The sequence below is a fragment of the Neomonachus schauinslandi genome, chromosome 10 (assembly GCF_002201575.2).
Source record: "Neomonachus schauinslandi chromosome 10, ASM220157v2, whole genome shotgun sequence".
Lineage (NCBI taxonomy): Eukaryota > Metazoa > Chordata > Mammalia > Carnivora > Phocidae > Neomonachus > Neomonachus schauinslandi.
Window position 1 is genome coordinate 109,202,870 of NC_058412.1, and position 22,840 is coordinate 109,225,709.

General features: G+C 42.1%; 1 protein-coding gene across 3 annotated transcripts in view; it reads right to left on the bottom strand.

Moving 5' to 3' along the window:
* Positions 1-22,840, bottom strand: part of PTPRA (protein tyrosine phosphatase receptor type A) — a 157,711-nt gene that overhangs the window by 37,046 nt on the left and 97,825 nt on the right. For 2 of the 3 annotated variants that reach the window (XM_021689138.1, XM_021689137.2), the window contains exons 4-7: positions 20,631-20,657; positions 9,629-9,713; positions 8,337-8,410; positions 8,005-8,141 (exon numbers count right to left, since the gene is read on the bottom strand). In XM_021689138.1, the coding sequence (XP_021544813.1) occupies positions 8,005-8,141; positions 8,337-8,410; positions 9,629-9,713; positions 20,631-20,657 (323 nt within the window). The remainder of the gene's footprint in view (positions 1-8,004; positions 8,142-8,336; positions 8,411-9,628; positions 9,714-20,630; positions 20,658-22,840) is intronic. The other variant, XM_021689139.2, reaches the window with a different exon arrangement.

Consider the following 22,840-nt stretch of genomic DNA (forward strand, 5'->3'; position numbering starts at 1 on the left):
TTTTTTTTTTTAAACCTTGAACATGCTTTAGGGACCTCAACAGGTGGCTTTTTTAGATAAATTTACTGCTTCTAAGACAAAAGCTGCTCAATAAAAAAATCCAGCTTATAACTCTAGGATGAAGGCCATCACCTGGAAATTTCAACCACGGTGGGGCTTCACAGAGAAGCTGCACACTCTCCTTTTAGCCTGTCAAATATCTGAACACAGCTGTCATGTCTTACGCTTATTACTCCTTCAGCTGTTCACCCTCATGGTCCAATTTTTCTCCAGAACAACTTCGCATTTAGTGATATTCCTTTTCACAGAGACTTGATCACAAGACTCCTGGCACAACTCAAGCTGGGAACATCAACTCTTTATTCTATATCCTATGTATTCATTAAAGTACAGTGGATATTATGCTAAAGCTAAGCTCCATTAGTTTCACTTACTATATTAAAAAACTGCTTTTTATTTTTTTTTTAAAGATTTTATTTATTTATTTGAGAGAGAGAGAGAATGAGAGACAGAGAGCATGAGGGGGAGGAGGGTCAGAGGGAGAAGCAGACTCCCTGCCAAACAGGGAGCCCGATGCAGGACTCGATCCCGGGACTCCAGGATCATGACCTGAGCTGAAGGCAGTCGCCCAACCAACTGAGCCACCCAGGCGCCCAAAAAACTGCTCTTTAAAATGTTATGACAAGAATATGCTTATTATAGAAGAAAAGTCAAGTAATTCAGTAAAAAGTGAAAGTTCCCTATCATGTTTCTTTTCTTTTTCTTTTTAAAAGATTTTATTTATTTATTTGACAGAGAGAGAGATAGCGAGAGCAGGAACACAAGCAGGGGGAGTGGGAGAGCGAGAAGCAGGCTTCCTGCCGAGCAGGGAGCCTGATGTGGGACTCGATCCCAGGACCCTGGGATCATGACCTGAGCCGAAGGCAGACGCTTAACGACTGAGCCACCCAGGCGCCCCCCTATCATGTTTCTTATGTCTTTTACCCACCTTGTAGAAAGCCACTGCTCATAGCTCACACAGTATTTTTCCAGACTTTAAAAAGTACTTTTGGGGGCACCTGGCTGGCTCAGTTGGTGAAGCATGTGACTCTTGATCTTGGGGTTGTGTTTGAGCCCCATGTTAGGTATAGAGATTACTTAAAAAAATAAAATCTTAAAAAAAAAAAAAGTATTTTTTTAAAAGGGGGATTATACCAGGTATAGTCCCCTGCAATGTCTTTTCTCCCTTAACAATGACTTAGAGACCTAGGTTAAGGCATTTATTTTAATGATAGTATAGAATTTCATAAGAGATGCAAGAAATCATTTAGCCAATCTGCTATTTGATAGATATTTGCTTTTCATTTTACTTTCTTTGCTATTATAAATAATGCTGTAATGAACAACCTTGTGCAAATACATATTTGGTTTTCTGTCAGAGTCCCAGAAGTTAGGTCAGATAGTGTAAACATTGAAATCTGATTGATATTGCCAAGTCATCCTTCCAATGTTATACCAATTTAAACTTGCTCTACTTGTGCATAAGAATATCTGTATCCCCAGATCTTTGCCCATACCTGACACCAATCTTCTTAAATTTTCAAATCCAACAGGCCCAAAATAATGGTTACTTTTAATCTGCAGCTCCTTGAGAGCTTTTCATAGGTTTACAGATCATTTGTTTTTTTTTCCTGTGAACTACTAATTTTTCTACTGCAATGTTTACTGTCTCGCAGGTCTGTAGCAGCTATGTATTATGAACAAGTCTCTTTCTACCTGTGGCAAACAGTTTCTCAGAGTTGGCCACTTTTTTTTTTTTAAAGATTTTATTTATTTATTCGAGAGAGAGAGAGAGCACGCAAGCGAGCACAAGTCGGGGGAGTAGAGGGAGAGGGAGAAGCGGACTCCCCACTGAGCAGGGGGCCCGAGGAGGGGCTTGATCCCAGGACCCTGAGATCATGACCTGAGCCGAAGGCAGATGCTTAACCCACTAAGCCCCCCAGGTGCTCAGCTGGCCACTTTTTTATGGTGTCCTTTTTCATAGGAATATTTAATATTTTAATGTATTTATTTTCTTCCAATATATTCCATTGTGCCTTCTGAATCTTGTGTTTTGCTTAAAAAGGCCTTCCTCACCCCATGATTATAAGCATATTATTCTGATAATAGACACAAATCGGTGTGTTTGCCCTAAGTGTTGTTGTTCTCTTCCCTGCCAGGGCTGGATGCAGGCACGGCTGCACCTGAGCCACACTGTGCCAAACTGGATTCTCAGGACTGTGAAACCAACAAAGAACAGAGGCTTCCCTAGAGGGCCCCAGAGCCACCAGGACAGGGCCTGTTCTGCCCAAGGTTTGGTAGTCTACCTCAGCTTTTGATTCTGTCAGCTTCCCCAGAGTCTGCCCAATTGATGGTTTGGGGTTTTGTTTTGTTTTGTTTTTCCTTAATTTGCTTGAGTTGACTTCTCTTATTTTTAAATAAAAGATCTTTTTTTTTTTTTTAAAGATTTTATTTATTTATTCATGAGAGACAGAGAGAGAGAGAGAAGCAGAGGGAGAAGCAGGCTCCCAAGGAGTAGGGAGCCCGAACCGGGACTCGATCCCAGGACCCTGGGATCATGACCTGAGCCGAAGGCAGACGCTTAACCATCTGAGCCACCCAGGCACCCTAAATAAAAGATCTTAACTGACCTAGCAGTTTCGTATGAGAGAGGTGTTGTGGTTGGGAGACTTAGGGGAGAAATGTGGGTATGTGAACCTGATTACTGGGTTCAGATGAAGGGAAAGGAACTGTCAACCAGTTTTCAGGATGGGAAAGAGCAAGCCACTCCTAGTTCACAACTGCACAACAGTTTCTTCAGTTACTGCTTGCAATCACCTGGGGTATGTTCGAACTGGTGGGAAAGAGGTAGGGGAATCCAAATTAAAAGGAGATGATGGAATGTTGAAACCAAGGGGTAGGGTAATTCTGACAATATCAGATAATGAAATAAGGAAAAGCCCAGCTCTAACATCAAATGTTTATCTCCAAAGACAGCACAAAACCTAGGGCCTTTCTGACTGTGCTGTGTATTTTGCTGAACCAAAGGTTAAGATTTCAGTATCTTGCTGGCTGCTGCATGTTAATGCCAGTGGGATTCCCATGTTTCCTGGGCCGCTCATGTGAAAGCCAGGGCCTTAAGTGAGACGACGATGGTGCTGAAACAGAGGAGTTGGAGAAAGCCAACTGCTAAAGCTCCCTAGTATGCTCTCTACTGCACCCTGCTTTCATGAGGAAGACAAATGCCCCGTGACTCAGCTCTCATCGCTCATGGACAATCAGGATGCAAGCACAACACAATGTGGAGGTTAAAATACATAAACAAAAAGAAAAGCAAAGGACTAATACTTAGAGGAAAATGCAGGAATTCTTTGAGTTGGATCATCAAAAATCAGAGGAGTAACTGATACAGATTTTGGAGATCTTAGACCACAGAGGGAAGAGCATCATTTTTGGATAAGGCCAAATTTCTAGTTATGATATGGTTAACTCTTCGGCACATAATGTAACAGCTCAAGATACTGACCACAAAATGGCAGGCTAGGCTGGCCAGTGAAACCTGGACTGAATGCTAAATTCAGCTAGGTAACCATGAAAAACCAGAAAACCCTTGGCACAAAGTGGGGGCTATCAGTGCTACCGGGGCTCCAAGAGGCTCAACCTTCCTGCAGACACCTTCACTGTGCCCCTGATGGGATCCACCATGCGTGCTTTGCCAGAGAGGGCACACATGTGAGCAAAGCACTGGAATCTTTCAGAAGTGCTTTCGTGACTGTCTTCACCAGAGTGAGATGCTCGTGGAAGGGACTAGCTTCAAAATGGGATTCTCATCCTTCCTTGGGATGGAAGGAGCCTCAGAGGCCATAGTCACCAGCGCTTAGACATTTCTAGTTGTGGATAAGTCATTGTGAAGCTCCCAACAATGGAAATGGGAGGCAGCCAGCACAGGTGAACTAAGGGGGCCTGACTACACTGCCAAGCTAGAGAAAGGGTCCCTCTGCATCCAACTGCCAGCGTGGGTCAGTTCATGACCTGGAACCCTTCAATGTTAGGCATGTGTAAGGAAGAACTTCACATAACATCAACACTCATATACATGAACTTCCTCTTCATCTTCTCTTAAGAATTTACACCCATTTATCATGGTAATTCCACTGGGTAAAGGAAAATACACCTTTGGGGATCTACTCGTTCCAGCCTTGAGCTACCTAATTCCTGGGAACCCAGAATGCCACTATTTTATGCTAGTTAGAATGGAGCCTTTGCAGGCTGGGTGATGGACAGCTATCTACAAGTGGCAGAATACTCACACTGACTGGTCTCTTAAGCCAATGGATAAGAAGGACCATTAAAATAGCAAGAGCAAATGCAAGCTGGAGCAGTAATCTCTTTACCAAAAGGCTAAGCTGAGTTACAGAGGTCCAAAGTCTCTCGGTGAGTTACAGAGGTCCTAAGTGCTACAGAAGATTACAAGTTGTAGGACAATGAGACAGTACATTTATATGTGTGAGTTTAGTGATGGTGTGAAGCGAGTGCTCAGTGATTACTAGTATTAGCTATTCTGATGCTTTCTATCACCACCTCCCCACATGCAAGCTACAAAAGAGACAGCACCAGAGACCGACAGTGTTTAAGGATGTCAGTGGATTATAATATATGAATCATGTAGAACTGCTGATTTGCAGGTGCTTTTCCAGATGCACTCTCCTTTCCTACAGATTAACATAACCGCTGGTACCTGGAATATAGCTATTAATGGTGCACAAAGACTACATGAAGCAGTTCCCATTCTCATGGCAGGAGCAGCCTCAGTGATAAAATCATCTTGACATCTCTCTGATGTGATCTGGTTCATCAGGATTTTGTCTGTTTCACAGGATATCACCCTGACAACTATGCTGATGACATCAAGCTGACAGGACTTGAAGAGCAGGTATTTATGTATGTTAGATGTACATGCTGGACATAAAAATACAGTGCCACTTCTGTACAGTGCCACTTCTGCCAAGTTTTCTGAAAGTCAAAGGCCTGTGGCATGTCAGGATATCCCCTCCAGCATAAAAGACATGTTGCTGTTCCTTGTCCATTCCCCCCCATCCCTTAGGAAGGCCTGGTGCTTACTGAGCCATTTTGGATTTTGAAGACAGCATATACCACATGCTGGTGTCCTGACTCATTTATTAAGTGACCTGAAAAGAGAAGGCTCTCCAGTTAACCCAGGCCACAGAGAAATAGGCTCTGGTTGATCTTGTGGGGCCCTAAGTGTCTGTGCTTAAGGCTGGAGCAGGAAAATCATAATGAAAAACTTTAGGATTTGGGGACAAAACCATGATCCTAGCAGCAAGATCATGTTCCGAGCTTAGCACTGGGTTCTGGTAGAGACTATATGCCTGACCATGGGTCACTAGATATCCAAGTGACTTCGCTGTCCATCAACTAAGTATCACATGATTCCATAAGCCACAAATTTGGACATGTCCAAAAGAATTCTACCTCCAGATGGAAGTGATGTGTACAGAACACTTGCCACACAGCCACTCCTTCAACAGACACATGAATTCCCAATGATATCAACAGTTAACAGAAGAAAAAAGTCCAGCCTAGTGCACAAATGGCTCTGTGAGATAAACTGGCCTACTCTAGAAGTGGACTGCTATGGGATAATCTACTTAAGGGATGACTCTGAATGAATATAAAAGAGAAATCCTTCCAGGAGACAGAACTTCAAGTAAGGTATCACACTACCTCACTGGAGGTCAGGATCTAAGCCGATCCCTGGATGGTGGATAACTGGAACAAGAAAGACAGGAAATATTTATGCTCCATGTGTATGCTCACCAGACAGCACTCACTGTTAAAAACCCAGGAGATGTTGCTGAGCCCTTTCCTTCACTACCCCAGTGCTGGCCCAATGAGCCCACGAGCATAGTGGCCATGGTAGCACGGCAATGGGATCTCACCACGATATTTGTTTCAATTTGCCTACCGTGCCTCTAGGAATACCACCTCCATCCAGGAATTTACTGGAATGTTTTACCTCAGGCAATATTCCTCCAAACAACTCACTTCACAGAAAAAGAAGTTTGGCAATGGGGTCACATACCCTATACCCTAGAAGCAGTGGGCACTACAGATTATGCAACAGTAGGGTGCCTACTGGGGATCTAGCTCTGGTGCTAAGGCTGGGGTGTTATCTTGGGGGATGAGGTAAATGTTCTCAATCAATAATGACCATTAAACAGTGACATTTTTCCAATAGCCAAAAAATGAGTCCAAGTTATTCCATTAACTCTTGCCTAGTAAATGGTCTCCTACTTTAACTCTTGCTTCCTTCCTATTCTCTTCTCCACTTTGTAGCTAGTGATTCTCAGAATACAAATCTGACCACATCACTCTCCACTCCAAGCCCTTCAGTGACAGAACTGAAATGAGGGGTGACTCACCTACCCAATAACTATTCCTCCCTTCCTCCTTGCTACTATGGCTCCCATTCTGTGGGGTTGACTGCTTATCCCCTACATGACACAGGAATGATCTGGACTGATCTGAGTCAGTTGCAGTAAGCCTATTTTTCTCTTACTTGTGACTGAGTTAAGAAGGAGCATGCAACAAGGCACGTTTTCAGAAGCTCTTGGGAAAGTTTTCCTTGCTGATAAAGGGAGACACACAGGAAGAAACAGTCATCCTTTTCCCACTGGACCTTGTTATACCTCCATGTGGCACTTAGAACTGGGGAAGCCATTTTGGCAACAAGAGGGGAGCTAGGTTAAGAGACAAAGTTGACACATGGCTGAGTGTGAGACGTAAAGGAAACTGAGAGTTTAATAATGCCCAAAGTTGATGAATTAGCCAACTCTGGAACTGTTCCTCTATGTCCATCCCCTCTCTCTAATCATTACCACTTTATGTCAACTTATTAGCACCTCTGTTTTTAAACTGTTGCAGCCCCTAACTGTACTCCCTGCATCTACTCTGGTCTCCCCACGGGTTCTTCTCTATTTAGCAGCCAGAGATATTTTTTTCCAAAATATAAATCTGGTTGGTCCATGGCTTTTCACTTCACTTATGATAATCCACATCTACAGTCTGGCCTAGTCTTCTTCCACAGTTTCCTCTCTTGCCACCTACCCAAGCCTTTGCCCTAAGCCACACATAGGCTTTCTTTATTTTTCCAATGTGCCCTTCTCTTGCCCACCCTCACTAGTGATAGTTTGGCCCTTGTTACTTCCAGTGCTTGGAACATTCCCCACTCTCCTTTACCTATGCCCTTGCCTATGATTAGGCCTCAGTTAAAACATAATTTCTTCAAGGAAGTTCTGAACTGGGATCAGAACTGGTGGGCTGGACACACCAACCGGTAGATCCGCAAACATGTTCAGCTTCCTTAAGGGAGTTATTAAAAAAAAAATACAAATCTACCCCACATGAGGCCTGTGCTTGGTAGTCTTCCATGGTCCTCATTTCTATACTGATTTACTCCTATTGTCTGTTACGTAAGACACTCTGGGACCCCTGTTTCAGACTCCAAAAAGCCACCTCTTATAGACTCCTACAACTATGCACCAGTCCTTCATGTCCTATATTGCTGTCTGAACTTAAACAGTTATTTTTGTTCTTGTTTATGGGGATTTTCCTACTAGACGGCAAGTTCCCTGAGTGTAGGGACTGGATCTGTTTTTGTTCCCCAGCAAATCCCTGGCACCTAGCACATATTAGATGCTTGATAAGTATTTATTAAACAAAGTAACAGATGCGATGATGAATGGATGGATGGATGGATGGATGGATGGGTAGAGGAGAGAGGTAAGGCAAATCTTATTTCATTTCCTGTCTATAATCACATAGGAAAGGAGTCAGATAAACCTGGTAGAAAATTTCTCACCTCTTAACCCGTTAGAAACCTGTTTTCTACCTCATGACCCAAAAGGCCTGACCTTTGGTCTGCCTTCCTCCCTGCTGACACGCCAGCCTCAGCAAAGAACTCACGTTGAATTCCTCTCTGAAGAGCTTATTGTCATCAGCCATTCTCCGGTTAATCTCCTCTTCCAGCTTGTCCACGGGCAGGGGTGGATACTTCCTGTTGGTGCTTGGGGACCTGGCCAGAAGTGGCACGCTCTGGGGTTCTGCAGTATACAAGGGGGGAGGTTGGTCAGGTGCTCTGGAGACCAAATTGGGGATTCTACCTCATGCACCAGGCCTCCAAGAACTAGGACTGCTTTCTTCAAGTCTTCCCTCTACCCCTTTTAGGATGGGGAAATCCCTAATTTCTTGGTTTTTTTCTCCATGAAGGTTCCCCAGGTCATTGAGGGGTGCCTTACCCACATCCTCAGTGCGGCCATTGGATAAGCGGAAAGAATTGGAATGGCTCCCAGCTTGCTTGTATTTCTTAAACCTAATGAGAAAATGTTCATAGTGAAAAAGTAAGCACAGAGTCAAGGGAGACCAATCACTGGCTTCATATTTCCACATATCAATTCAGCTTCCTAAATCTCCTTTACCAAATAAACATGTTCTTTTACAGACAGGTCCTGCACATGCTGAGCCAACTCCATTTCATGGTGACCTAGTGCCTCTGGATGTTCCTGCTCATCCTCAGCACACTAGAATCCAACTGAGGTGCCGTAACAGTATATTCTGGCTTGTATGGCTCCTCCGTGTGGCTCCAAGTCCAGGACTCACTGGAGATGACCACCACACCAGGTGGAGAACGGTTAAGTGGGTAGAATACAGTGGAGGGGAGATAAGAATATCCCTATCAAACTAAAATCCTGGTATTTCCCCAGTGCAATCAGAGAGAAGCCCAGAGCTTCAGATGGGTGGGCACAGGTCTGGCTACAAGTCTCCTGCAGAACGGTGGAGACACATCACAAATTGTAGGGGTGTGTAAGGTTCCCCTCTCTTTATCCCTGCAAAAGAACACAGGGAGCAGAGAGCAGCTTAAACCAAAGATAAGGGTGGAGTTAATCCAAATTAGTAACTTCAGCAGGAAGAAGACAAATGCACCTCCCTTTTCTCTCCGCTGGGTTCCCCCCCTTCCTTGCCTTTTCTCCCTGTTTGTGTGTAATATCTAGAGGACCCTGAAGAAAGTCAGAAAGGGGAACTCTGTAATTCACATGGTTCAGTTTAGCACACCAGGCTCAGGGATCCTAGATCCTAGGTTTGTCCCCAACACCTCCCCCTCCGCCAACTAGAAATAGAATAAGTCTCTATTTACCATATCATCTCTAATCGGGTACTGCTGAGGGTTGCTTCAGTAAGGCTAGATCTGAGGGTCTTAAATAACCTATCAGTAATAACACAGACTATATAGCTTTTCCCTCAACCTCAAACTACCTTCCTGGGCTTTAGGTTAAACCGGAATTGGGGAACTGGATTTGGGCAGATGGAAGCAAAGGGGAGGGCTGGATCTTGAAGAAAACTATGTAGAGCTTTTAAACCATTTCTATGTAGAATTTTAATCTTAATATCATAAACCATTCCCCTCCATTCACTGTCCTTATCCTACTATCTTCTGGACTGTGTGGGCTTAATGAGACCCTGGGGTATTGAAGCAGAATCCAAGAGAATGCAGAAGCTTTAGCATTCTCACCTTAGCATTTAGCATGCTCACCTTAACATGTACAGAACTATGATAATAAACACGATCACTAGCAGAGAGGACAGGGCCACCATCACTGCAATAATTGGCGTCTCATCTGAAACCGAAGAGAACAAAACATGTCATTACCATTGTGTGCAATGGAGGGCTCAAGTCAGCTGCTCGGGGAAACACCCAGATAAGGAAGAAGGGCTCATTCAATGCTTCTGTAGCTGGCAGGGCATGGATAGAGTGAGAGAACATTTCCCACTGCCACCCCAGGGCCAGTGTGGGTGGAAGGGGAAAAGGTAGGGTGAGCACCTAGGATGATACACCCATCCCATCTCTGACTTATACATTTGTTTACTCTGTCTCCCTGCATTAGATTGTAAACCCTCTGAAGGCAGAGACTTTATTTCCTTCATTGCTATAGAGCCTAAAACAGTGCTTAGCACATAAAAAATACTCAAATATTTGAAAGCATGAACACATCAATCCTGATGGCAAGCTGGGTGTGCAGGGCTAACGATGTACTCTGTCCCAGGCTCAATGGGCTCCATCTAGAGGAAGATGGGAGAGGAAGGAAAAAGGACAATTTTCCTATTGTAAACCCAAATGGTTCCCTGGCACAGAGAATACTGTTCCTGATTAAAGCAAGGAGACAGTATTAGATCCTTAAGCACTATGTCTCTAAAAATGCTGGGTACTCTTTTCTACCACTTTCAACAGCCACCTTTTACCAGGAAGGAGCCCAACTACAGCAACATCTGGCTTGAAGACAGAACAACTCCTCCCTTCATTCCACAGGGCCTGGCTTCCTAACCACCCAATACTTAGCCTCCTTTCTCATGGCAGCTGACCAGGTGCTGACTCATCCTCCTCCAGGCCCACATCTCCACCATGAACACACACAACCACTCTGAGTTTGTAACCATCTTCACCGTTTCCCGTTCTGCTAAAAGGGAGGGCATGTCCCTCCCATGTAAAGGTCAATCCTATCACATATGGTCTGGATTACATTCATTACTGTCACCTCAATGACTTGTCTTCTTGCCCAGTAACTGTATGCCAGGCACTGCTCCAGACTCTGGGAACAGAGAAGTGATTAAGCAGACTTGTGAGCCTACATTCTGGGGGAAGCAGCAGCACACTATTCAGAAACAAGTAAACATACAATTTCAGACAGGGACAAGTGCTATGAAGAAAAGAAGAGTAACGGGATAGAGACTGATGGGTTGGAGGGGGTTATTTTAGAGTAGTTTGGGAAAGTCGGAAGTGCTTATACTGAGCAGAGGTCTAAATAATGTGAAGATGTAAACCATGCAAAGATCTGGGCAAGGAACTTTCTAGGCACAGGGAATAACAAGCATAACACCCCTTAGCAGCTTGGCGGGTTCAAGAAATAGCACAAAGGCCAGTTTTAGTACAGGATGTGACTGGAGAGGTGGGCAGGAGCCGGAAGACTTGGGGCTTCATAGGCCATGGTTAGCAGTGTGGATTTAATTTTGAATGTGATGAGAAGCACTATGTGATTGGAGGGCTTTGAACAGGGCAGAAATATCACTGGATTTACATTCTTTTAAAAGATCAGCTAGCTAGACTGACTCATAAGCAGTAGTCATGAGGTGGGAAGTAATCCAGCAGAATATGGTGTCATAAATATAGCCAAGAAAAGAGTTTTTCAAGGAGGGAGTAATCCACTCAATCAGATACTACAACAGATTAAGTAGGTGAGTTTCACAGAGAAGTGAAACTGGATTTGATGAGACAACAGCTATTGGTGACTATTTTAAGAGTGGTCTCAGTTGAGTAGTTGGTGAGGAAGCATAAATGGAGTGAAATAAAGATGGAAAGAGAAGACAGTGAGATACTGACTCTTTATTTGAGGTGAGGACTTCTACCATATAGAGGTGCAGAGAGAATGAACAGCAACTGGAGGGGGATGTGGGATGGAGAGCTTTTTGCTTTGTTTTTTTAAGAGATGGGAGGTATTATACCATGCTTCTTTGTTTTTTGTTTTTTTAAGATTTTATTTATTTATTTGACAGAAGAGCCCCATGTGGGACTCGATCCCAAGACCTTGGGATCACAACCTGAGCCAAAGGCAGACGCTTAACTGACTGAGCCACCCAGGCGCCCCACCATGCTTCTTTGTTGATGGCAATTTTCAAACACACCCTGGTATGTGGCTCTCATCGGAAAATGAGCATTCAAACTGGCTAACTACTCCCTCTTCTTTGAAGAGCTTTCATCTCTTGGTTTCCACAACAAAGCACGCTTCTGATTTTCTTTCTATCACTTGGCTGCTCCATCTCATTTTAACCTTGCTAGCTGTTCCTCTTCTAACACAAGGTCTCGAAGTGTCTGACTTCCTTGGGCTCTGTCCCCAGCACTCTTCTCGGCACTCTATCTAGCTGATCTGATCAGACAGATGGCTGTAAGCACAAATGATACACTAGCAATTCCCACATTTGCACTGCTTGGTCAGACCCCTCTTCTGAGCCTATATGCCACCCCACTTAAATTTCACAGGCAATGCAAACCTTCTGTGTCTAAAGCCTTCCCCTCACCACTCAGTAGTGAACACTGCCATCCACCCTGCTGCTCAAGGAAGAAATGTGGATACCCCCTTGATTTCCTCTTACTTATCATCTATATCCAACCCAGCTGCAAGTAGTATGTTTTAGGGCTAAAATCAATGCCTCCAATCTGTCTGCCTTTTTCCATTCTGTTGCCATCACTGTAGTCTCAATCCCTAGCCTCTCAACTGGATCACTGTAAGCCTCTGTCTACTGCCAATCCATTCTCCACAAAGCAGGCGGAGTGGTCTCTAAGAAAGCGAACCAGATCATGTTCCTCTCTTGTAAGACCTTTTGGTTTCCCAAGCCTTTAGAATGAACCTAGAACATGAGCCTAGAACAACCTCCCCACAAGCCCCTGCTCACCCTATCTCCTGCTACGCTCTCCCTGCTCACTCCGCTTCAGCCACTGGCACCCTTCATGCTGAGTTCATTCCTTCTGTAGGCCTTCAAACATGTTATTCCATTCTGCTCTACATAGCCTCCCTCCATTCTTTGCCTGGCCACCTCCTAGTCACCTAGTTCTCACTTCAAGTGTTACTCTTCCTAAAGAGGTCTCTTCTGACTTCCTAAAACTAACTTACGATCCTAAGTTTTAGTTTCCTTAACGCTAAAATGAGTTATGTGAAGATTAAATGAGATCATCCATGTAAAGTTCTTGGCACAGTAAGCAGCACACATTATGTACTCACAGTCAGTATTAGCTATTATCTTCCTTGTTCTTCTCACAAAACACAGTTATTGCCCTTGATAATACCTCCCACACTTTGTAATTATATATTTATTTGAGTATAGTTGATTAATGAGTGTCCTTCCTTTACACCATAAATTCCACAAGGGCAAGAATTACATATCTGCTTTGTTTCTCACCATATACCTAAAACCCAGACAGAATTTCTCACACATTTGGCACTAAAATACTAGATTAATGATCTATCACTAAATACGTCTTTGTTAAATGCCAATCACAAAGGGGTGTACACCAGGCATTAAAAGAAGGTAATTAGAGACATCTGGCTCAAGATGGGGAATTGAATCCATAATTTTACTTCTTTCTCTTCCCAAAAGTACACTGAAATGCTAGAAGAAATATAAAAATACTAATGAATGAAAAGCATATCTGGAGGGCAACAAAGAGTGGCATTAGTAGACCTGAAACAGGGATTTGCAGAAGACAATGCAGAGGGACTGACTGGACTGCGGCAGAGATCAATCAGAACCAAAGAGCATCCAGCTGAAACACCTCAAGCTCAGAGTCAGCCAGGCCTGGGGATGAGAGTGGGCACTGGGGTAGCAGGATGGTATTTAACCAAAGGTTTGTCAATGCAGGGCCAGCACATCCACAGGCTGGGTAACAAGCTGTGGTGCCCCATCCAGCCTCAGCTAGGAAAACAGCACCCTATACAGAGTGGAGGATTTGTCAGGAGAGTGCTGATGGCTCCCCCGCCCCCATAAAAGTTGTACATATATTTTTAAACTCTGTATTATGGAAAACTTTCAAACTCACATACGTGTAAAGAGAACACTACAATGCATCCCTGTGTATTTACCACTTTACTTCAGGGTTAGCACTTACATGCTTTTCATCTCTACCAGGGTTTCTCAACCTCATGATAATGACATTTTGGGCCAGATAACTGTCCGTTGTAGGGGGCTGTCGCGTGCACTGTAAAATGTTTAACAACAACCTTAGCCTCTACCTACTAGGTGTCAGTAGAAAACCTCAATTGTGATGACCAAAGTCATCTGCAGACATTGCCAAATGTCCTCTGGAGGGCAAACCACCCTGAGTTGAGAACTACTCGCCTATGCCCACCCCACTGGATTTTATTTTTTAAAAATTTTGTTTATTTATTTGAGAGATAGTGAATGAGAGAAATCACAAGCCGGGGGGAGAGACAGAAGGAGAGGGAGAAGCAGACTCTCTGCTGAGCAGGGAAGCCGACACAACGCTCGATCCCAGGACCTGGGGATCATGACTGGAGTTGAAGGCGGACGCTCAACCGACTGAGCCACCCAGGCGCCCCTCCACTGGATTATTTTAAAGCAAAGCTGAGACATATCATTTCAACTGTAATTACTTCAATATGTAACATTAAGAGATAAGGATTCTTAATATAATCATAGTACCATTATCCTATTTATAAAGCAACACTAATTCCTTAATATGATTTAATATTCAGTTACTGTTTAAATATCCCTGTCTCATAACTGTCTTTTCTGATTTGGTTAGAATTGGCATCCAGAGAGGGTCTTTACATTGCACGTGATTGCTAGGGACACTCAGCCCACAGACAGTTTCCTGGGTCAGCCCTGATGACAGAAAGGACAACGGTGGGGCCTGAGGTAATTCTAGTAGGCCACAAGACATGAATTAAGGGGAAAAAAGAAAGGAAGGCAGCTCCACCTAGAAGATAACAACATCCAACTTCCTAAACCATGACTGAACCCCTAGTTGAAGATGTGTTGTTTCTCCTCCCAAAGGGATACCTACTGTGAGCACATTCTAATCCACTCAATGCTCCAGAGCAAAGCTCAACTGCAGCTTTACAGGTGACCTTCACAAATACCAAGGACAGCAAATGGTCGTCCTGGGAAACAGACATAATATAAGAAATAGAATAAATCTTTAAAAACATATTGCAGGGGCGCCTGGGTGGCTCAGTTAGTTAAATGTCTGCCTTTGGCTCAGGTCATGAACCCAGGACCCTGGGATCAAGCCCACAAGCCCCATGTTGGGCTCCCTGCTCAGTGGGGAGTCTGCTTCTCTCTCTCCCTCTATCCCTCCACCAATTCGTGGGCACGTACACTCTCTCTCAAATACATAAAATTTTTAGAAAAAATTAAAAATAAAATATATCACAATTTGTGCAAGAGGACACTGCATTGACTTTTTTAAAAAGCCAGTACAAAACAGGAGTAATCTCACACCTATCAGGGACTGCTACTATCAAAAAAACAAAACAAAACCAGAAATAACAGGTGTTGGCCAGGATGTAGAGAAACTAGAACCCTTGTTCACTGTTGGTGGAAATGTAAAAATGGTACAGCTGCTGTGGAAGCAGTATGGTGGTTTCACAAAAAAATTAAAACAGAATTACCGTATTATCCAGCAATTCCACTTCTGGGTATATGCCCCAAAATCGAAAGCAGGGTCTCAAAGAGATATATGTACACCCATGTTCCTGGCAACATTAGTCACAATAGCCAAAATGCAGAAGCAACCAAATGTCTATTGCTGGATGAACAGACAAGCAAAATGTTGTATACACACAAAATGGAATATTTTCAGCCTTAAAAAGGGAGGAAATTCTTTTTTTTTTTTAAGATTTTATTTATTTATTCATGAGAGACAGAGAGAGAGAGAGGCAGAGGTAGAGGGAGAAGCAGGCTCCCCGCGGATCCCAGGGTCCTGGGATCGAGCCCCACATCGGGCTTCCTGCTCTGCAGGAAGCCTGCCTCTCCCTCTCCCACTCCCCCTGCTTGTGTTCCCTCTCTCGCTCTCGCTTTCTCTGTCAAATAGATAGATTAAAAAAAAAAGAGTAAATTTTACCACAATAAAAAAAATTGGGGAAAAAAGGAGCAATCTGGGAATTGCTAAAACTAAAACATGAAACTAGAAACTAAAAGATGATTGGGGGAGAAACAATCTCAATAGAAAGGCTGAAAAGGAGAAAAAATGAAACAAAAACAAATTAGTAATGTGAAAGGACAAATCACGAAAGTTCCCAGAACACAGAGCAGTAAGAGTGAGATGGAAAGTGTAACAGTGAAGAGATAAGCTAGATTGTTTCTAAGAGTTCTAATAGCTGTTCAAATACTAGATCTAGGAATTCCCAAAGAGGAAAACAGTAAGGAAGGAGGGAAAGAAATTATACGAGAAACTTTTCTTAGCAAGCCAAAAGTGACCATCAAGTTTGAATGGCAATACTGAAAAAGGAGCTTTACCTAGATACATCCTGACAAAGGCTTGAAATCAACCAACCAACCAGAAGCCACCCTTAAAAACTTCTAGCAGAAGAAAAAAGGCTCCCTACAGAGAAACAAGAATCAGATTTATGTATGACCGCACATCTAAAATACCACCACCAAAGTCAATAATGCCACTGTCTACCAAGTTCTTAAGAAGGACTCTGAACCTGGAGTTATTCATCTAGCCAAATTTTCATTTGAGCATGAGGTCAAAAGAAAGCCATTCTGGCTCAGGGTCAGAAGTGTAGCAGACACAGCAGACACGAGACAATTTAGAGATTTTCCTGTGTAAGAAAATGCTATTGAATGATCTTGATATATATATTGAGGCTGGTCTCTACACTTTTCAATATCAGTATTCATCAACTCTCAACAGCAGAGTTGTAATGTTTTAAGTGCTTTCTACTGGCTTTAAAAATAGCAAAAAATCATCAGGTTGCCTCAAGAGCCCAAACCACTGGGCTGAGCCCAATCTTGTCTTGGGCCAAATTATCATTCAGAAACTAATTTCTATTGCCCACCTATCTTCCCTAAGGCCTCTGGAGTTATTCTAAAACAAAAATCTGACCATGTCACTTCTTCCTTCCCCTCACCAGGAGACACCCTAGCCCTTGAGCTCACACCACCAGCAGGTCCATTGTGCTGAGGCTAGCTCTGGCCACTCCCCCCACCTCATGCGCCTCAACTGTGCACAGTTCCTCAAATACTTGACTTGCTCTTTCATGGCTCATTGCTTTCACCCTACCTGGCGCATCCTCATTTTCCTCAGTCACTATATTAATTTAAACTGCCCAAAGTTCACCCCCACGCCTCCTTCTAGGAATGAGTTTTTTACACTCTCTTGCAGCACTTTGTGTGGTATAGCCAAATAACATGTAGCTGAGTGGACTCTGATGCTTACTGTTCACAGGTTTCTTCCATGAGACAGGGAATATTTTTTTTCTTTCTGGAATCCTTAGCATCTAACGGGTACTGAATGAATATATAATTAAAGGTACTTAGGGAAAGCCATGGAGTTCACAATAATAATGTCATTTACTATGATGATAAAAAAATACTTCTTTAGAAAGCCGGGGGAGCAGGTGATCTGATGTGAGAGCTGAGCAACCTCAACAAGCCTCTGGGGTTCAACAGAATGCTTATCGTGTCTGCTTCTAGAACTCTGTAGTTCAAGGACTCCTTCTTCACAAATGTTTAGAGGATACTATTCCAGACTTAAAAAAACAAAAAAACAAAAACCAGGACGCCTGGGTGGCTCAGTAGGTTAAGCATCTGCCTTTGGCTCAGATCATGATCTCAGGGTCCTGGGATTGAGCCCTGTGTCAGGCTCCCTGCTCGGTGGGAAGCCTGCTTCTCCCTCTAACTCTGCCTGTTCATGCTATCTCTTGCTCACTCTCTCTAATACATACATAAAATCTTAAAAAAAAAAAAAAAAAAAAAGGTACAGGCCAGGAGAATAGCTAAATGTCTACAGTCACAGCAGTACTGTTGCAAGATAACCCTGCCTTGGGAGCTGCCTTACACACAGCCTCCAGGAGGCTTACCAGTGCCCCTGTGTCCGTGAGTCCCGACTGACTGGCTGAGATTCCTGACCTCCTTAGTCTCCCATCAACAATAACAGTAACAGAACGGTGGGATGGTAGGAGTGGCAATGTCAAAGCCAGCACTTGCTGAGCAACTGCTATGTGCTGACCCAGCAGTAGGCCAAGCACTTTATATGTGTTACTCCTTTCTCCAAAACAACCCTATGACGGAAACTGTGTTCCTATCCAATTTTGCAAATGGTGAAGAGGCACAGGGAAGTCAGATATCTACCCCACACTGCTGGTAAGTGGTAAGAGTCAACTCACAAACCCAGATGGTCTAGCCCCAGAGTCCAGGGCTTGCTTTTAACCACTGCATACACGGCTTCTCCAAATATTCCGCTATGCCACTCACTCCCCAGCCTCAATATATATATCAAGATCATTCAATAGCATTTTCTTACACAGGAAAATCTCTAAACAGATGAATGAGAGTATGCATCACTATCCTGCTCAAACTTCATGAGAACAGTAAGTAGATGTTACAGATTCCCCTTCAAGACCAAAGAACCCATTCCCCTAGCTGCTGGGAGGGTTAGTGGCTAACAGTTCTCAGCAAGTCCTTTCCCAGGAACTGCCCTTGGCCTAAGAGAGTAGCCTGGTCCAGGGGAAAGCCCCTGCCCCCCCATTCCAGCTCCAGAGCTTGCTGCAGGATTGACTGAGGACTTCGCTGCCTTTGCTCTGACCACGTGGCATCTCTCATCCTCTCTGCTCAATACTACTGCCTTCGGTGCTTCGCAGGTGCTATGGAGAGAGAAAGTACTCTTCAGTAAGCCTGCTATCTCAGAGTCTGCTCTCGCTAGAACAAAACTAGTAAAACCGAGATGTAAAATTAGTGAAAACTAAACAACAATGGGAGAGTGCACTCATGACCACTGACTTCATGGGGAAGAGGCACTCAGGAGATAATGACAGAACTGGATTTAATGCATTACTATATATTACACAAATCACCCGAAATTAACACCAGTAGAAATGCTTTAAAAGAAAAGCAGGTTACAAAAGGAAAAGTACTGTTGTGATTCCACTTAAATTAGGTAGCTAAGATAGACAAATTTATAGAGACAGGAAATAGAATAGTGATTACCAGGGGCTGGGAGAAGGGAGAAATGGGGAGTCACTGTTTAAAGTTTAGAGTTTTAGTTTGGGATGATAAAAACGTTCTGGAGGTGGATGGTGGTGATAGCTGCACAACAATGTCTTAATTTCACTGAACTATACAGTTAAAACGGAAAATTTCATATTATGTATATTTTACCACAATTAGAAAAAAAGCTAGTTCTACTGAATAACGTGGGATATATTTAAAAAATAATACACATGAGAAAATAACCAGTTTATTAGACCTCAAAAGAAAGGAAGCAAAGTTCCCTGCCTCCCTTCATCTCTTTTTATTCCTTTCTGTTTTGACAATTAAAACACCAGCCATTGCTATTCAAAAGCATCCCAGAGACCAGTGCAGAAAAACTTACAATTTAATTCATCTGCATAAGACATACTTTGCTTGGCAAACCCATTATGATGCAAATATTTTAAAATAATTTGCCTCATTTCTCAGAAAGCATTTGGTTTTAAAATAATGTGATATCAAAATTTACAGAAATACTTCTAAAGGTTTGCTCTGGTAAAAATGTCATTGCATTTGGGGCTTTAGATATTGCTGAGAATACGTACATCTCTTTATTTTCCTGTTTGGTCAAAAGCAATTATACAAATTTTTTTTTTAACTTAAAAAGGATATATGCTAATACATATTAATAGTATGTTACAATTAGCAATATTCTATATAATTAAGGTAATTTCATTTCTTTTTAATCACAATACTGGAACTACTCAAATCCATGTTAGTTAACCAGATTAAAAAGGAATAATATTGGGGCAAGAAAAGGCTGAATATTAAGAAAATACACATTATGTAGAGGAAGAAAGCAGAGATTGTATGTTTAATCTTAAAGCTATACCATTTTGACTTTTGACTTTAAGATTGGTTAAAAGAGGAGTTTTAGAGAGCAAATATAAGTTATCTATTGCAATATAACCAATACAGTGGCAGATGGACAACACATAAAGGATTATAGTATCTACTTTTCTGATTCAAATGCTCCCTTACTTAGTGGGAATTCATTTAAGCCTTCAAATGTTTTATTAATTATGCAAGAAAAACTGTGCATGGTTAAATAGTGGAGTAAGAATAAAAAGCCCCAGAAAGCTCATTTAATAAAATAAGAAATCACAAGAGAAAAATTGGTTCATGGATTAACATTTCCCAAACTCAAATGCAATGATTATTTCTTAGACTTTTGGGTGATCTCTGTCTCTTACACCCTCTGATGATAGCCCTACTATTGTCCTAAGCAAAATGAGCCAGTACACGTAAGTACCCACGCATTCTGTTCTCTGGTGACCAGGAATTTGGCAGTCCTACTTAGACCACTGACACAGCATCTCCAGCCATAGGGACTTTACACTAGAGAGGTGAAAACCCATAAAATCCATATAAAATGACAAAGGGTCGACACTTTATAGACTAGGGAAAACAACACAAAAAGCTAGGATGTTTACAGGCAATTATTGACTAGACATCAGGAATTAACCATGGTGTAGCAATTATGGCTTAATATCAACAAAGGATGATATTAGCAAAGTGACATGATAAAGTGAGATACAGCTGTTTTATTACTTGTTAAAAGACGTCATAACTGTTAGAATCCATAATCTATATTTAAAAACATAGTGAATATTTGTTTCTGTTACTCTTCTCTACAAGGTTAATATGGAAACAACTTAAGGGAAAGTAAACACACAACCATACAGACGCACAAGGTTACCATAGACTGTGAGCAAACATGATGAATATTGTACATTATAAAGGGGATGATAGACATAAGGTGAGTGGCTCACCTCTTCTGTCCTTCGAGTCAGAATTACCTGTGTAATAAGTGAGAAATAGAAACATTCATTCTCAAATTAAAGAAAACCATTACAATTCAACCTAAGTTAAGACAAAATAAGCTCTAGGAAAACAGATACTTTCTTCTTTATATATGTTGGAGCTAAAATGAGGTACCATCCAAAAAATGGGAAACAAGATTACCCAGACTCACTAAACTTTAATCAGTGATTTGTCCTTCTCAGTACAAAAACAACACAACATAAATCTTCAAAAAAAAGTACAAGAACACAAAAAGAAATACAAACACAATAGTACTAGAGGTCTTTATGTCTTTTAGGCCATTAAAATGCAATAGCGCAAAATTAAGTTAAGGATATAAAAGACCTAAATGGTAACAGGTAACAAAATCTAACCAGTCTGGGGGTAAAAAAAAAAAATCTAACTAGTGTAGACCAAATTCTATATATTAATAGAGAAAACTTTTTCAAAGGCTTGTGGAATATCCACAAGTCCTTATAAATTATTTCCCATTGTGGAAATAACACAGACAGTATTCTTTCTTGATGCAGTAAAACTAGAAATTAACAAAGAAAACACCTGGAAATTAAAAGCAAAGCCAAACTGTAAAATACCTAAAAAATAACAAAATCATTCTTGTGGCAGAATCCACCAACTCTCCCCCAGTAATAGTCTCTTCTTCCTTTTGGTACAGAAACCCTGTTTTGTTTTGTTTTTTTAAGCTGAGCACAAAGCTGTCTGGCTAGAGACTGCATTTCTAAGACTCCTTTGTGCCAAATGTAGTTATATGAAGAATTCTAGGCAATGGGATGTAAGCAAAAGTGATAAGGGTAACTTCTGGATCACATCCTTTGGAAAAGAAATTGTCCCCATTTCCTCTGTTCCCCCTTCCCAGCGGCTGGAACCAGAACCTAATGATGAGAGCCATTTTTGACCAAGCAGATGAGGGCAATTTTGTTGGGATGGCAGAGCCGGTAAGAAAAAAAGAACTTGGGGGCACCTGGGTGGTTCAACTGATTAATTGGCCGACTCTTTATTTTGGCTCAGGTCATGATCTCAGGGCTGTGAGACAGAGCCCCACATCGGGCTCCGCCATGGAGCCTGCTTAAGATTCCCCCCCATCTTTCTCTTTCTCTCTTTCTCTCTCTCTCTCTCTCTCTCTCTCTCTCTCTCTCTCTCGGTGCCTGGATGGCTCAGTCAGTTGAGCGTCTGACTCTTGGTTTCGGCCCAAGTTGGGCTCTGCACTCAGGGCGGAGTCTGCTTGTCCCTCTCCCTCTGCTCCTCCCTCCCACCCCGCCCTGCTCTCTCTCTCATGAATTAAAAGATTCTCTCTCTCTCCTTCTGCCCCTCCCTCCCTTTAAAAAAAAAGAAAGAAAAGAAAAGAAAAAAAGAACTCAGTCCCTGATAAGGCAAAGCCCTCTGTCTACCTCTGGAATGTGAGAGGGCAGAGAGATACTTTTGTCTACTTAAGTCACTGAATTTTGGTCTGCCTTTATCAGAGTAGTTTAGGCTGCACCATAACTAATACAACTACCTACAAGAACACTTATGGGATATGGCTAAAGCTGTGCTTATAAAAATTCATAGCATCAAATATATGCATTAACTGGGAAAAATGAAAATAAAAACAAGTTAAGCATTCAATTCAGGAAGAAAGAGCACAAAATAAGTCTAAGAAAAGCAGGGGGAAGGAAGAGTAAGAATAAAAAAGAAATTAATGAAATAAAAACTGGAAAATGGTAGAACTAGTAAGTATACAATAGCAGACTCTGGAAGAAACAAACAACAAACTGTGAAACATAAATGGTTATCCAACTCAAGCATGAAAATGGACATAAATATATAACAAATATTAACAGCTATGTAGGAAATTAATCTTAAGAGATGACTTCTCAAATCCATTCAAGTAATTTTTAAAACATGAATGAGATGCATAGTTTTCTAGGTCACTGACAAGTAAAACTTATCAAAAATAGCACACACACATTAAAAAAAAAGTACACATACAAAGGAAACACCTAGACCAATTTAAATAACGAATGTCAATGGAAAAACCCCAAATACAGCAGTATCAAACAAACTGCTACAGTTCATTCAAGGAAAATACAGGACCAAGTAGGGTTGTTTTTGCATAAATGTAAATAGTTCGAAGTCAAGAAATCTATTAAAATGATTCACCATAGCATATTATAAAAAGAAA